Source organism: Anolis carolinensis, chromosome 3 (assembly GCF_035594765.1).
Source record: "Anolis carolinensis isolate JA03-04 chromosome 3, rAnoCar3.1.pri, whole genome shotgun sequence".
Classification (NCBI taxonomy): domain Eukaryota; kingdom Metazoa; phylum Chordata; class Lepidosauria; order Squamata; family Dactyloidae; genus Anolis; species Anolis carolinensis.
Genome location: NC_085843.1, coordinates 267,293,656 through 267,306,056, shown reverse-complemented (window position 1 = coordinate 267,306,056; position 12,401 = coordinate 267,293,656). Strand labels below are relative to the sequence as shown.

Here is a 12,401-nt window from a genome sequence, read left to right as displayed (position 1 = left end):
ACTTTGGCTCTTAACTCATCCATCGTCTTCCTGACGGGTTTATTGCTGCAATAAACTTTTTATGGGCGTCAGGCAATCTGTCAAGGACAGAACGCCACAAGATTCAAAGTAACAGAGTTTATTAGATTACAGAACTCAAAAATGCCCGTAAAAACACAAGGGCCAGGCAGTTTTTGCCTTTAAGCGCAAAAAGGGACAAAAGTAAATGTTCAAAAGATAAACCGGATTAAACCGGAGTTTAATCCGGGTAAAAACAAACTGCTTGCTTCAGCCTAGGTATTAACAGAACGAAAGCCAAGGAACAAAAGATACAAAGAATGCAACTAATTGGCAGCAGATTCCTCTCTGCTGCCAGCACTGTGCTTAGAGTAACTTGCGTCGCTCCCACACACACACAGTAGACAGGATCTCCAACACGAGCAATTCAGCCAAGGATTGTAGAAGTAGAGTAGACCAGTTCCGTTCCGTAGATCAAAGCCAGAAGCAGACGTTTGTAGTTTTTCCAAGTCCAAGAAGGGGGGAAGACAAGCCGTGGTCAGTTCAGTCCGGGTTCTCAAAGCAGGAGATGGCGTCCGTCAGAAAGACGACGGAAGGTCAAGCTAATAAGAGTAAGCACAGGTTTGCACAAACAAATGCCCACACAATCCCTCCCGCCGTCTGACCCTGGATTCCAATCAACTTACGTCTCAGCACAGGAAAGTACACAAGTCTTCAGGGAAGCGTCCCACACACACACGGATCCCAAGCGTTTGCCCAGATTACCTTGCCTGACGCAATTTGCAATTGCTCCCAAGCCCCATTTTATGCCAGTTACAAATCTTCATCACTGTCAGCTGTCCTCCTTAACCCGGGCGTTTCCTCATCACTTTCCTCGTCAGAGCTGGAACACCTCTGACTACGCCCAACAGCATCTCCAGCTGTGGATCCCGTCCCATCCCTCCAGCTAAGCCATGGGTCTAATCCTGAAGGTCCCCATTCATCTTCTGCCCCATCATGGCCAGTGGCCCCCAATTCCTCCCTTACCCGAGTCCAATCCATCTCATCCTCCTCTGAGCTAACCAGCCCCTCCTCCATTCTTTCCGTAAACCCTTCGAAAGATTCTTCGTCAGATGGTGCTGCAAATATGTCTCGCAGTCTTTTTCTCTCTCGCTCCTCGAGAGTATCTGACTCCCGAGGAGTCTTACGCCCACGTCTGTCAGTAACAGAGCCATGAGGCTCAATCATAACAGTATATATGAAACAGAAATGAAATGTGTGTTGTTGAAGGCTTTCATGCCCAGAATCACAAGGTTGCTGTGTGTTTTCTGGACTTTATGGCCATGTTCCAGAAGAATGCTTCTGGAACATGGCTATACAGCCCAGAAAACGCACAGCAACCCAGAAATGAATTGTGTGTTTAGATTTGGATCTCATCTCTAAAATATCTCATTGTGTGCAAATACAGATATTCCAAAATTTGATAAAATCCAAAATCCAAAGCTCATCTGATCTCAAGCAATTAAGATAAGGGATGTTCAACTTGTATTTCATGGTGAGTTGCAAAGGATTTGAAAATGGAAGAAATTTGAAGGGCCACATAGTCCAATTCTCTACCAGTGCAGGATGTTAAATCTGACAATTCCTCTTGTTGGATACAAAAATAGTTGGATGTATTAATTTCATTAAAGCATTTATAATCCTTACTGGCAAAGCTTAAAACACACCAAAATACACATCAAAACCCTTCTTACCAGACATAGCAGTGAGATCAGCACTTCGGCTAAATACTTCAGTAATTCCAAGGCCCTTCAAAACATCCTTCAGATCAATTTCCTGTTCTATTGTGAACCTAGAAAACACACACATAAAAGAAGGCTGAGACTCCTAGCATTCTTTTCTCAACAAAAGGAAGCATATTTTGCACATTGTCACTAAGGAATCAGAGAAAGAAATTGAATTAACACATAAGCAGCCTGGAGGGTGTTAGGTTACTCGATATGGGGATAAACACTTAAAAAGAGGCAGGGGGAGGGAGGAAAGAGAGAGCAAGCGAAGGCAATAAATTGCATTTACTGAGTTGACATTCATCAGTTGCTTATTTGCAGTAATATTCTGAGACTAATTGTGCAACAGTGTCACTCTCGAAGCCTTAGAAAGCAAATTTGATAGAGAAAATTCTATCTATAAAGCAAGCAAAAATGCAGTAAGTTTTAAACAGTGGCTAAGAATAAGTTCTAAAGAGATGTATCCCCCTCAAAAAACAAACAAAAAAAGCCCCAACATCTCATCAAACTGCTTTGTGTTAAAAACATTGTTGTTTTTCAGAACTACTGAATCCCACCCCAAAGCACTTGATGAGTAGAAGTATAAACCAATGCATGAACCAAATGGTTCTTGAAAGCTGGAAGACACTGGAAACCTACGGTTTTCAACCCCAAAGGAAAACCAGCCAACTAGAGTTGGTTACTTGGTCATCCAGGCCAGTACTCTGTCCCAAAACAGACTTTCGCTTTTGGAAGCCGCCTTTGAGGAGAGAGGGAGGGTTAAAAATAATTTTTTATTATTATTATTATTATTATTATTATTATTATTATTATTATTATTATTACTTGCCTAGCTGCCAATCCGTTGTGCTTGAGGTGGTAACAGGCTCAGTGCAGAAGGGTTTTATACTTTCTCAGTTGAGGAACTCAAAAACATCAATGCAGGGCAAAGGACTACCAAGTTGTTGTTATATACCTTCAATTCAACTCTGATTTATGACAGCTTTATTATGTTTTCCTGGCAAGGATTCTTGATTAGCCTTCTGTCATGGCTAAAAGCATGTGAATTGGCACTTATTCACTTGTGATCTGATTTATTTATGCCAACCCAATGATTAAGGGGAAAATATTTCTCTACATGGGTTCCTCCCTCCTCTTCTCATTTGCCCAGTTTAGAGGAAAAAAATACTTAGAATTATAAAATCATAGAGTTGAAAGAGACCATAAGAGCTATTCAGTCCAGTTCCCTGCCACACAGGAAATTACATTCAAAGAACTTGTCAGACTAAGTACTTGTCCGACTATTACTCCCAGCTAGTATGGTCATTCTGGAAGCTGTAGTCCAAAAATAAACTTTCCAAGCTTTATGTTCACCAAGCACTCTTTCTAAAAGTGGAATCCAAAAGGGATTCTACTTTGAGAATTACAACACAATTGCGACATTATGATTTTGCTATAATTGCCATGGTTGCATCCCAGTAAATCCTGGTCTTTAGAGTTTGGTGAGAATTCCAAACGTCTCTCCTAGACTGCAAAGCTCATAGGATGTTGCCATGGCTATTAAAGTGAAATCACAGTGCTATAATTGTGTGGTGTGAAAGGACCTTCAATTTTAGGAGGCAGCAGATACTAAACTGGGCACATTGATCGTGTTTTGAATGTGAATTATGGGCCTGTTGTTGAAATCTGGTGTTCACCTGTCCTGTCCCCTTAAGGTACATCTGAATGGGCTTTAAAACTCTCAATCAAATCAAACAAGCTTTTTTATGACAACAAGATGCTCTATGTTTTAAAATATTGAAATACCCAATGACATTCACTGGGCTACATTCTGGGGAGATGTTCTCCTGCCATATGGAACTCTCTCCCCAGGGAGATGTGCTTGGCCCTCTCAGATGCAATGTTTAAACAGGCTTTGAAAACCCACCTGTTTCAAATGGCTTTTAACTGATGTGCTTTATTGGTTCATGCTGCTGCTTTATTGATATTTTATTGCCATGGCTGTGTAAATTGCTTTTATACTCACTAAATTATATTTTAACTATTGGGCTCTTTGTACCTTTTTAATATTGAAGTTTCTTTTTAATACGACAGTGTAGTTGTATGCTTATATTTTATTTACTGCCTGAAGCTGACTTGGTCTAGAAAGGTGCTTTATAAGTGTTCAAATAGATCAAGTGCCACATATTTCGTGTCACTAGTTAAATATCCTACATGTTTGCCAAGAACAGCCAGGAAGGAACATACCTTCCAACTGTACTTATTGGCTAGATTAACACTCTGCCATCCTATTTTTTCAGCAGATTCCTGGGTTTGAATTCCCCACTCGCCATGGAAGCCCACTAGATCACCTTGGGAAAGTCAGACTCTCTTATCCTCAGAGGAAGGTAAACACAACCTTCCTCGGAGCAAATCTTGTCAAGATATGGTTACAACAAGAATATTACAAGGTATGCAATATCAACAAGTAAGGTTTACAGCAGAGCTTTTATTCGTGATGGGTTGGAATGGAAATTGAATTAAAGATGTTTAGATTCTTTAATGTGAAATAATACTCTATTTCTTCAATTGTAAGACACATACAGACCCAGCCCCCCATATAAACATCTCAGAAAAAGGGATGCATCTTAAAATTGCAGGTGTATACATACATATATATATATATATATATATATATATATATATATATATTTGTTGTTCTATTATATTTTGTTATATTGTATTGTTCTGGGCATGGCCCCATGTAAGCCGCCCCGAGTCCCCGTTGGGGAGTTTTTATTATTATTATTATTATTATTATTATTATTATTATTATTATTATTATTATTATTATTATTATATGGCAGGGGGTTGGACTGGATGCCCCTTATGGTTTCTTCTGGCTCTATGATTCTATGAGTAAAGCTTTTCTGTTGATGTTACTAAAATTAGTATGCATTTTACAATTGATTGTATCTTATAATCAATGAAATGTGGTATTAAAGCCTATAGATCACTTTTAAAATTTTACATTGATTATCTTTTGGCTGACCACTCTTCTAAAATGAAAGCCAAAGTTTCTAATTTTTGTGCAGCAGCAGTAGCTTGCTGGCACAGGATGCTGTCACAGCTTTAAAAATTGTATTTATTTGACCTCATATTTTATCACTGTTATTCAATATACAATATTGAATATACAAATATTTAATATTGTTTTGAACTTTCATACTCAATACTGTTTCTTAACTCCGGTTTAAAAAATTGTATTTTAATGCCTAAACTTATGTTTTACTTTCTTTTACTGTTTGTTTTAATACTGGTCATTGACCAATATATATATTTATGGGCATCAGATTTCCCTCAGAGCCTTTAAACATTGTGATGCTTCAATGTGCCAAGTCTCTTCAAGCATTTCTTCTGGTATGGGTTGCTTTAGTGGTCAATTTGATACAGGAATATTCACAGTGGGAAAAACCATATCCTTGGGTCAAACTGTACATCTCAGGACTAATTAAATAGCCCTTACTAGGTTAAAGGGCAATGCCCTCATGGTTCCAATTGGATTTTTTAAAATTACATCATTTTCCTCAAATCCCCTCTGCATTTTGTAAGGGAGGCAATTTGCCATTTATCTGTACCTGCTTCCCCAGTGCTATTTTAGAGCCATGAAAGAGCATTTTCTAATGATGAAGTGACCAGAAGCCAGTCGGTCTGGTGAATACCCCCCACTATGGACTTCATCACATTGACAAAGGGAAGCGGGGCGATTTGCCTTTGTTGCAAATCCACAGTGCAACAGAGCAATCCCATTGCCTTGTGCCTCATCTGCAGTGACACTTCCCCATACACGGCTTCCCCCCACCCTGGCCCAATTGTTCCCTACGGAACATGGGAAGCCTCCCGTGTTTTGGGTGAAGCGTTGGATACTTGCACCACAGATGATTGATAGAGCCCCTGCCGTAAGTGTTTGCGCATTGTATGATGATCTAATTGATGTCAGCATTGCCTTTTGTGGCACAACTAAAGCTGATAAACATCGGAAATATACTAAATGACAGTGGATGTGAAACTAAGCATTTTATATTTTCACAATGGTTTGAGATTCTGTTGTGTCCACAGCAGGGAGATAAACATTTCTCGTAGTGGCACTCTTGGAGCCCTTCTATTACAATTACATAGGCAAAGACAGTATATTTGAAATTAATTTGATATAAATAGACATTCTTCTGACTGTCACCTTCAATTTCCTGGTTGACATGCTGACTCTTGCCAGTTACTGTGTTATGATTGAGCCTCATGGCTCTGTTACTGACAGACGTGGGCGTAAGACTCCTCGGGAGTCAGATACTCTCGAGGAGCGAGAGAGAAAAAGACTGCGAGACATATTTGCAGCACCATCTGACGAAGAATCTTTCGAAGGGTTTACGGAGAGAATGGAGGAGGGGCTGGTTAGCTCAGAGGAGGATGAGATGGATTGGACTCGGGTAAGGGAGGAATTGGGGGCCACTGGCCATGATGGGGCAGAAGATGAATGGGGACCTTCAGGATTAGACCCATGGCTTAGCTGGAGGGATGGGACGGGATCCACAGCTGGAGATGCTGTTGGGCGTAGTCAGAGGTGTTCCAGCTCTGACGAGGAAAGTGATGAGGAAACGCCCGGGTTAAGGAGGACAGCTGACAGTGATGAAGATTTGTAACTGGCATAAAATGGGGCTTGGGAGCAATTGCAAATTGCGTCGGGCAAGGTAATCTGGGCAAACGCTTGGGATCTGTGTGTGTGTGGGACGCTTCCCTGAAGACTTGTGTACTTTCCTGTGCTGAGACGTAAGTTGATTGGAATCCAGGGTCAGACGGCGGGAGGGATTGTGTGGGCATTTGTTTGTGCAAACCTGTGCTTACTCTTATTAGCTTGACCTTCCGTCGTCTTTCTGACGGACGCCATCTCCTGCTTTGAGAACCCGGACTGAACTGACCACGGCTTGTCTTCCCCCCTTCTTGGACTTGGAAAAACTACAAACGTCTGCTTCTGGCTTTGATCTACGGAACGGAACTGGTCTACTCTACTTCTACAATCCTTGGCTGAATTGCTCGTGTTGGAGATCCTGTCTACTGTGTGTGTGTGGGAGCGACGCAAGTTACTCTAAGCACAGTGCTGGCAGCAGAGAGGAATCTGCTGCCAATTAGTTGCATTCTTTGTATCTTTTGTTCCTTGGCTTTCGTTCTGTTAATACCTAGGCTGAAGCAAGCAGTTTGTTTTTACCCGGATTAAACTCCGGTTTAATCCGGTTTATCTTTTGAACATTTACTTTTGTCCCCTTTTTGCTCCTAAAGGCAAAAATTGCCTGGCCCTTGTGTTTTTACGGGCATTTTTGAGTTCTGTAATCTAATAAACTCTGTTACTTTGAATCTTGTGGCGTTCTGTCCTTGACAGATTGCCCGACGCCCATAAAAAGTTTATTGCAGCAATAAACCCGTCAGGAAGACGATGGATGAGTTAAGAGCCAAAGTAGACCAATTGCAAACGGCCTTTACCGTAAGCCAAACAGCTTTTGCTGTGAAAGGACATGTTTTGACTCCTGAACGCTTTGACGGAACCAGGTGCAAGTTGCCAACCTTTTTGGCACAAGTGGAGCTTTATTTTTCCCAGCTCAGTGCTCATGCTTTTCCTACTGACACTAGCAAGGTGGCTTTTATTTTGAGTTTGTTGACCGGTCCCGCAGGACAATGGGCCACTAATTTAATTTTGGGAAATGACCCAGTCAAGGACAATTTGAATAATTTCAAAAAGTTGTTAACTGATACTTTTGGGGATCCTCTCCGCACGGAGAACGCTGGGTGGGCTCTGTATCGGTTGAAACAGGGAAAGGGGACTGTTTTGGATTACTTAAATAAGTTTAACCTGTATCGCCACCAGCTGGATTGGGGGGAGAATGCATTCATGCTTTTATTTACTGCCGGGTTAAGTGATATGCTCCAGGATGAATTAGCACGCTTGGAGCCGGCTGAAAGCTGGGACGCCTTAGTAGCTAAGGTGCTGCGTTTAGACGCAAGGTTCGAGGCTCGTAAACACTCAAAAGCAATGTGTGCGCCACCCATGCATGTAACCAGGGCACCTGTGGTGATGGGGGAAGAGCCCATGGAGCTTGGGGTCTTTAAAAAACTGTCTACAGAGGAAAAGAGCCGTAGGAGGCAGCTGGGCTTGTGTTTGTACTGTGGGAATGCTGGGCATTTTGCCAAAAATTGTAATGTGAAACCTTCCCAGCTTTCGGGAAAAGGCCAGCCCTAGTGCGACGTGAGTCCAACGCACTAGGGCTCCTCAAGCAGTCAACTGAGGGGAGGAAGCATGTTTTCGTACCCATTACATTATCTGTTGGGGGAAGGGAACTTGTTTCTACTCTGGCACTGCTGGACTCAGGAGCTACGGTCTCCTATGTAGATATTGAGTTTGCTAAGAAGCATGGCATTCCTAGAGTGCGCAAGGCATGCGACGTGTGGGTGGAGGGAGCAGATGGGAGACTGCTGGAGACTGGGGTGGTTAACCAGGAAACCTCAGCAGTAACGTGGGAGGTGCAGGGAGTAACGGGAACGTTTGTGTGGGATATTACGAGCTTGCCTCGATATGATGTGATCCTGGGGATGGATTGGCTAGCTGTAGTAAACCCACAAGTGGATTGGGCAACACGTAAAGTGATCTTAAAGAGGCAGGATTGTTGCACTCTAAACGTTACTCATGCTGATATGGAGGGAGTGCCTGCTGAGTATGGGGAATTCTCTGATGTATTTTGTAAAAGAGAAGCGGACAAATTACCACCGCACAGGCCATATGATTGCGCCATCAAGTTGGCAGAAGGTGCGAAACTGCCAGCAGGGAGGCTGTATGCCTTGACTGTACCGGAAAGGCAAGCTTTGCGGGAGTTTTTAGATGAAAATTTAGCCAAGGGGTTTATTCGCCCATCTAGTTCTCCAACTGCGGCACCAGTATTCTTTGTAGCCAAAAAGACTGGGGAACTTAGGCTGGTCTGCGACTATCGGATCCTAAACAAATACACCATTCGGGATAGGTACCCGCTCCCTTTAATCTCGGAACTGTTATCAAGGGTGCAAGGGGCTAAGGTCTTTACCAAGCTTGACCTGCGGGGGGCCTATAACTTAATCCGTATACGGGAAGGGGATGAATGGAAGACGGCATTTAACACGTGTTTCGGATGCCACGAGTTCCGAGTCATGCCTTTTGGGCTTTGTAATGCTCCTGCGGTCTTCCAGAGGTTCATGAACGATGTGTTCAGGGACCTAATTGACCAATTTTTAGTGATTTATTTGGATGATATCTTGATTTTTTCTAAGGACGAGAAAGAACATCGTCAACATGTCAAGCAGGTTCTGCACCGACTGCGGGCTAATGGGCTTTTCGCCAAGGCTTCCAAATGCGTCTTTCATGTGCCTGAAGTGGAGTTCCTAGGTCATGTAGTGTCAGGTAGGGAACTTAAAATGGACCCACATAAGGTTGACGCCGTCAACTCATGGCAGGAGCTGAAAACTAAGAAGGATGTACAAAGGTTCTTAGGTTTTGCTAATTACTACCGGGAGTTTATTCCGAATTTTGCAAAGCTCACGGTACCTTTGACGCAGCTTCTGCGCAAGAAACAGCCATTTGTGTGGGGGCGGGAAGCTCACGAGGCGTTTCTACAACTTAAGTCTAGTTTTCAATCGGACAACATACTAACCCATCCTGATGTTGACAAACCGTTCGTGGTAGAAGCGGACGCTTCTAGCTACGCGTTGGGGGCTGTATTGTCTCAGAAGGATTCCTCAGGGACCTTGCGTCCCTGTGGATTTTACTCGCGGCAACTAACACCCTTCGAGCAGAACTATACCATATGGGAGAAGGAGTTGTTGGCGATTAAGGTGGCGTTTGAGGTGTGGCGGCACTGGCTTGAAGGGGCACGGCACCAGATCGTGGTCAGATCTGATCACAAGAATTTAGAGCACTTGCAAACAGCAAAGAAGTTAAACCAGCGTCAAATCCGATGGGCTTTGTTTTTCTCCAGGTTTAACTTCAAGGTGCAGTTCGTAGAGGGGAAGGCAAACTTGCGGGCCGATGCTTTATCCCGCAAGCCGGAGTTTAAGACCAATGAGCAGGTTGTATGTCAGACCATCTTGCCTACTGCCTCTCTGTGTGTTGTAGATAATGAGCTCGGGTTACATGACCAGATCCTTGAGGCTCAGAGGGATGATGTGTGGACACAGGAGCAACTGATGCTGCTCTCAGCAGGTAACCGTACCATACTGCCGCATCTACAAGATCAAGACGGAGTATTGGTACGCAGGGGGCAGGTCTACGTACCAGTGGGGGCCCTCAGGTTGGAGGTGATTAGAGCCCACCATGACGAACCCATGGCTGGGCACTTTGGCAGATTCAAGACCGTGCAGCTCATTACCAGGAGCTATTGGTGGCCAAAGATGCGGCAAGACATTCTGCGCTTTTGTGACAGCTGCGCCGTTTGCCAGCAGAGTAAGACGCCTGTTGGGCGCCCTAGAGGGTTGTTGTCGTCTTTACCTGTTCCGGACAGGCCATGGCAAATCATTTCCATGGATTTCATTTCAGATTTGCCTAAGTCTGGGGGTTATACTTGTATTTGGGTGGTGGTGGATTTATTTAGTAAACTGGCTCATTTTATTCCTTGTTCAACCATTCCGGCGGCCCCTACGTTGGCCTTACTATTTACTAAGCACATCTATCGTTTGCACGGAGCACCCGAGGTGATTATTTCAGATAGGGCTCCGCAATTTGTGTCACGCTTTTGGAAACATTTCCATGAGTGCTTGGGGACTAAGTTAAACGTTTCTTCAGCCTTTCATCCGCAAACGGATGGACAGTCGGAACGGGTTAATGGGCTCTTAGAGCAATACCTGCGTTGTTTTTGTTTAGATCAACCCACGGCTTGGGTGAAGTGGCTACCGGTGGCGGAATTTGCTTACAACAATGCGGTGCACACATCTAGTCAGCATACGCCATTTGAGCTAACTTATGGTTTTCACCCACGGGGAGGTGTGGCGCCGTCGACCAATGTGGTCTCTTCGGACCCTGTGTACCGCTCTACGGAAATGGCTGCATTGCATGATGTTGCCCGTCGCTTACTGTTGGAAGCTAAGGCAACGCAGAAGACTCAGGCTGACCGCCACAGGCAGGCAGGGGAGGAGTTGGAAGAAGGGGATTTGGTGTGGTTATCTTCCAAACATATTAAACAGGCTGGGGGAAAGTTTGCGCCTCGGTATTTGGGTCCCTTTCCTATCGTTAAAAAGATTTCTTCCGTTGCGTTTCGTTTGCGTTTACCGTCTAGTTTAAAGGTCCATCCAGTCTTTCATCGTTCGCTGTTGAAACTTGATACCTCTAGTCGTCGTGGTGCTATAGCGGAGGGTATCACTGCCACTTCTCCGCCATCGGGGGAGGAGGCCTTTGTGAGAGGGGATAGTGTTATGATTGAGCCTCATGGCTCTGTTACTGACAGACGTGGGCGTAAGACTCCTCGGGAGTCAGATACTCTCGAGGAGCGAGAGAGAAAAAGACTGCGAGACATATTTGCAGCACCATCTGACGAAGAATCTTTCGAAGGGTTTACGGAGAGAATGGAGGAGGGGCTGGTTAGCTCAGAGGAGGATGAGATGGATTGGACTCGGGTAAGGGAGGAATTGGGGGCCACTGGCCATGATGGGGCAGAAGATGAATGGGGACCTTCAGGATTAGACCCATGGCTTAGCTGGAGGGATGGGACGGGATCCACAGCTGGAGATGCTGTTGGGCGTAGTCAGAGGTGTTCCAGCTCTGACGAGGAAAGTGATGAGGAAACGCCCGGGTTAAGGAGGACAGCTGACAGTGATGAAGATTTGTAACTGGCATAAAATGGGGCTTGGGAGCAATTGCAAATTGCGTCGGGCAAGGTAATCTGGGCAAACGCTTGGGATCTGTGTGTGTGTGGGACGCTTCCCTGAAGACTTGTGTACTTTCCTGTGCTGAGACGTAAGTTGATTGGAATCCAGGGTCAGACGGCGGGAGGGATTGTGTGGGCATTTGTTTGTGCAAACCTGTGCTTACTCTTATTAGCTTGACCTTCCGTCGTCTTTCTGACGGACGCCATCTCCTGCTTTGAGAACCCGGACTGAACTGACCACGGCTTGTCTTCCCCCCTTCTTGGACTTGGAAAAACTACAAACGTCTGCTTCTGGCTTTGATCTACGGAACGGAACTGGTCTACTCTACTTCTACAATCCTTGGCTGAATTGCTCGTGTTGGAGATCCTGTCTACTGTGTGTGTGTGGGAGCGACGCAAGTTACTCTAAGCACAGTGCTGGCAGCAGAGAGGAATCTGCTGCCAATTAGTTGCATTCTTTGTATCTTTTGTTCCTTGGCTTTCGTTCTGTTAATACCTAGGCTGAAGCAAGCAGTTTGTTTTTACCCGGATTAAACTCCGGTTTAATCCGGTTTATCTTTTGAACATTTACTTTTGTCCCCTTTTTGCTCCTAAAGGCAAAAATTGCCTGGCCCTTGTGTTTTTACGGGCATTTTTGAGTTCTGTAATCTAATAAACTCTGTTACTTTGAATCTTGTGGCGTTCTGTCCTTGACATACTGGGAGTCAAAACAGAGATGTGCTATTAGGTATGAATGCCCCGTCAGACTCTT

At 44.3% G+C, this 12,401-nt stretch overlaps 1 protein-coding gene and 2 long non-coding RNA genes across 3 annotated transcripts in view; 1 reads left to right on the top strand and 2 right to left on the bottom strand.

Moving 5' to 3' along the window:
• Window positions 1-12,401, bottom strand: part of LOC134297886 (uncharacterized) — a 414,859-nt gene that overhangs the window by 45,416 nt on the left and 357,042 nt on the right. The gene's annotated exons all lie outside the window — the stretch shown is intronic.
• serpini1 (serpin family I member 1) overlaps window positions 1-12,401 on the bottom strand; it is a 128,485-nt gene that overhangs the window by 26,137 nt on the left and 89,947 nt on the right. The window contains exon 6 of the mRNA XM_062976740.1: window positions 1,731-1,828. Coding sequence (XP_062832810.1) covers window positions 1,731-1,828 — 98 coding nt within the window. The remainder of the gene's footprint in view (window positions 1-1,730; window positions 1,829-12,401) is intronic.
• LOC134297887 (uncharacterized) overlaps window positions 1-12,401 on the top strand; it is a 127,675-nt gene that overhangs the window by 57,034 nt on the left and 58,240 nt on the right. The window contains exon 2 of the long non-coding RNA XR_010004838.1: window positions 4,043-4,192. This is a non-coding gene — a long non-coding RNA (uncharacterized LOC134297887). The remainder of the gene's footprint in view (window positions 1-4,042; window positions 4,193-12,401) is intronic.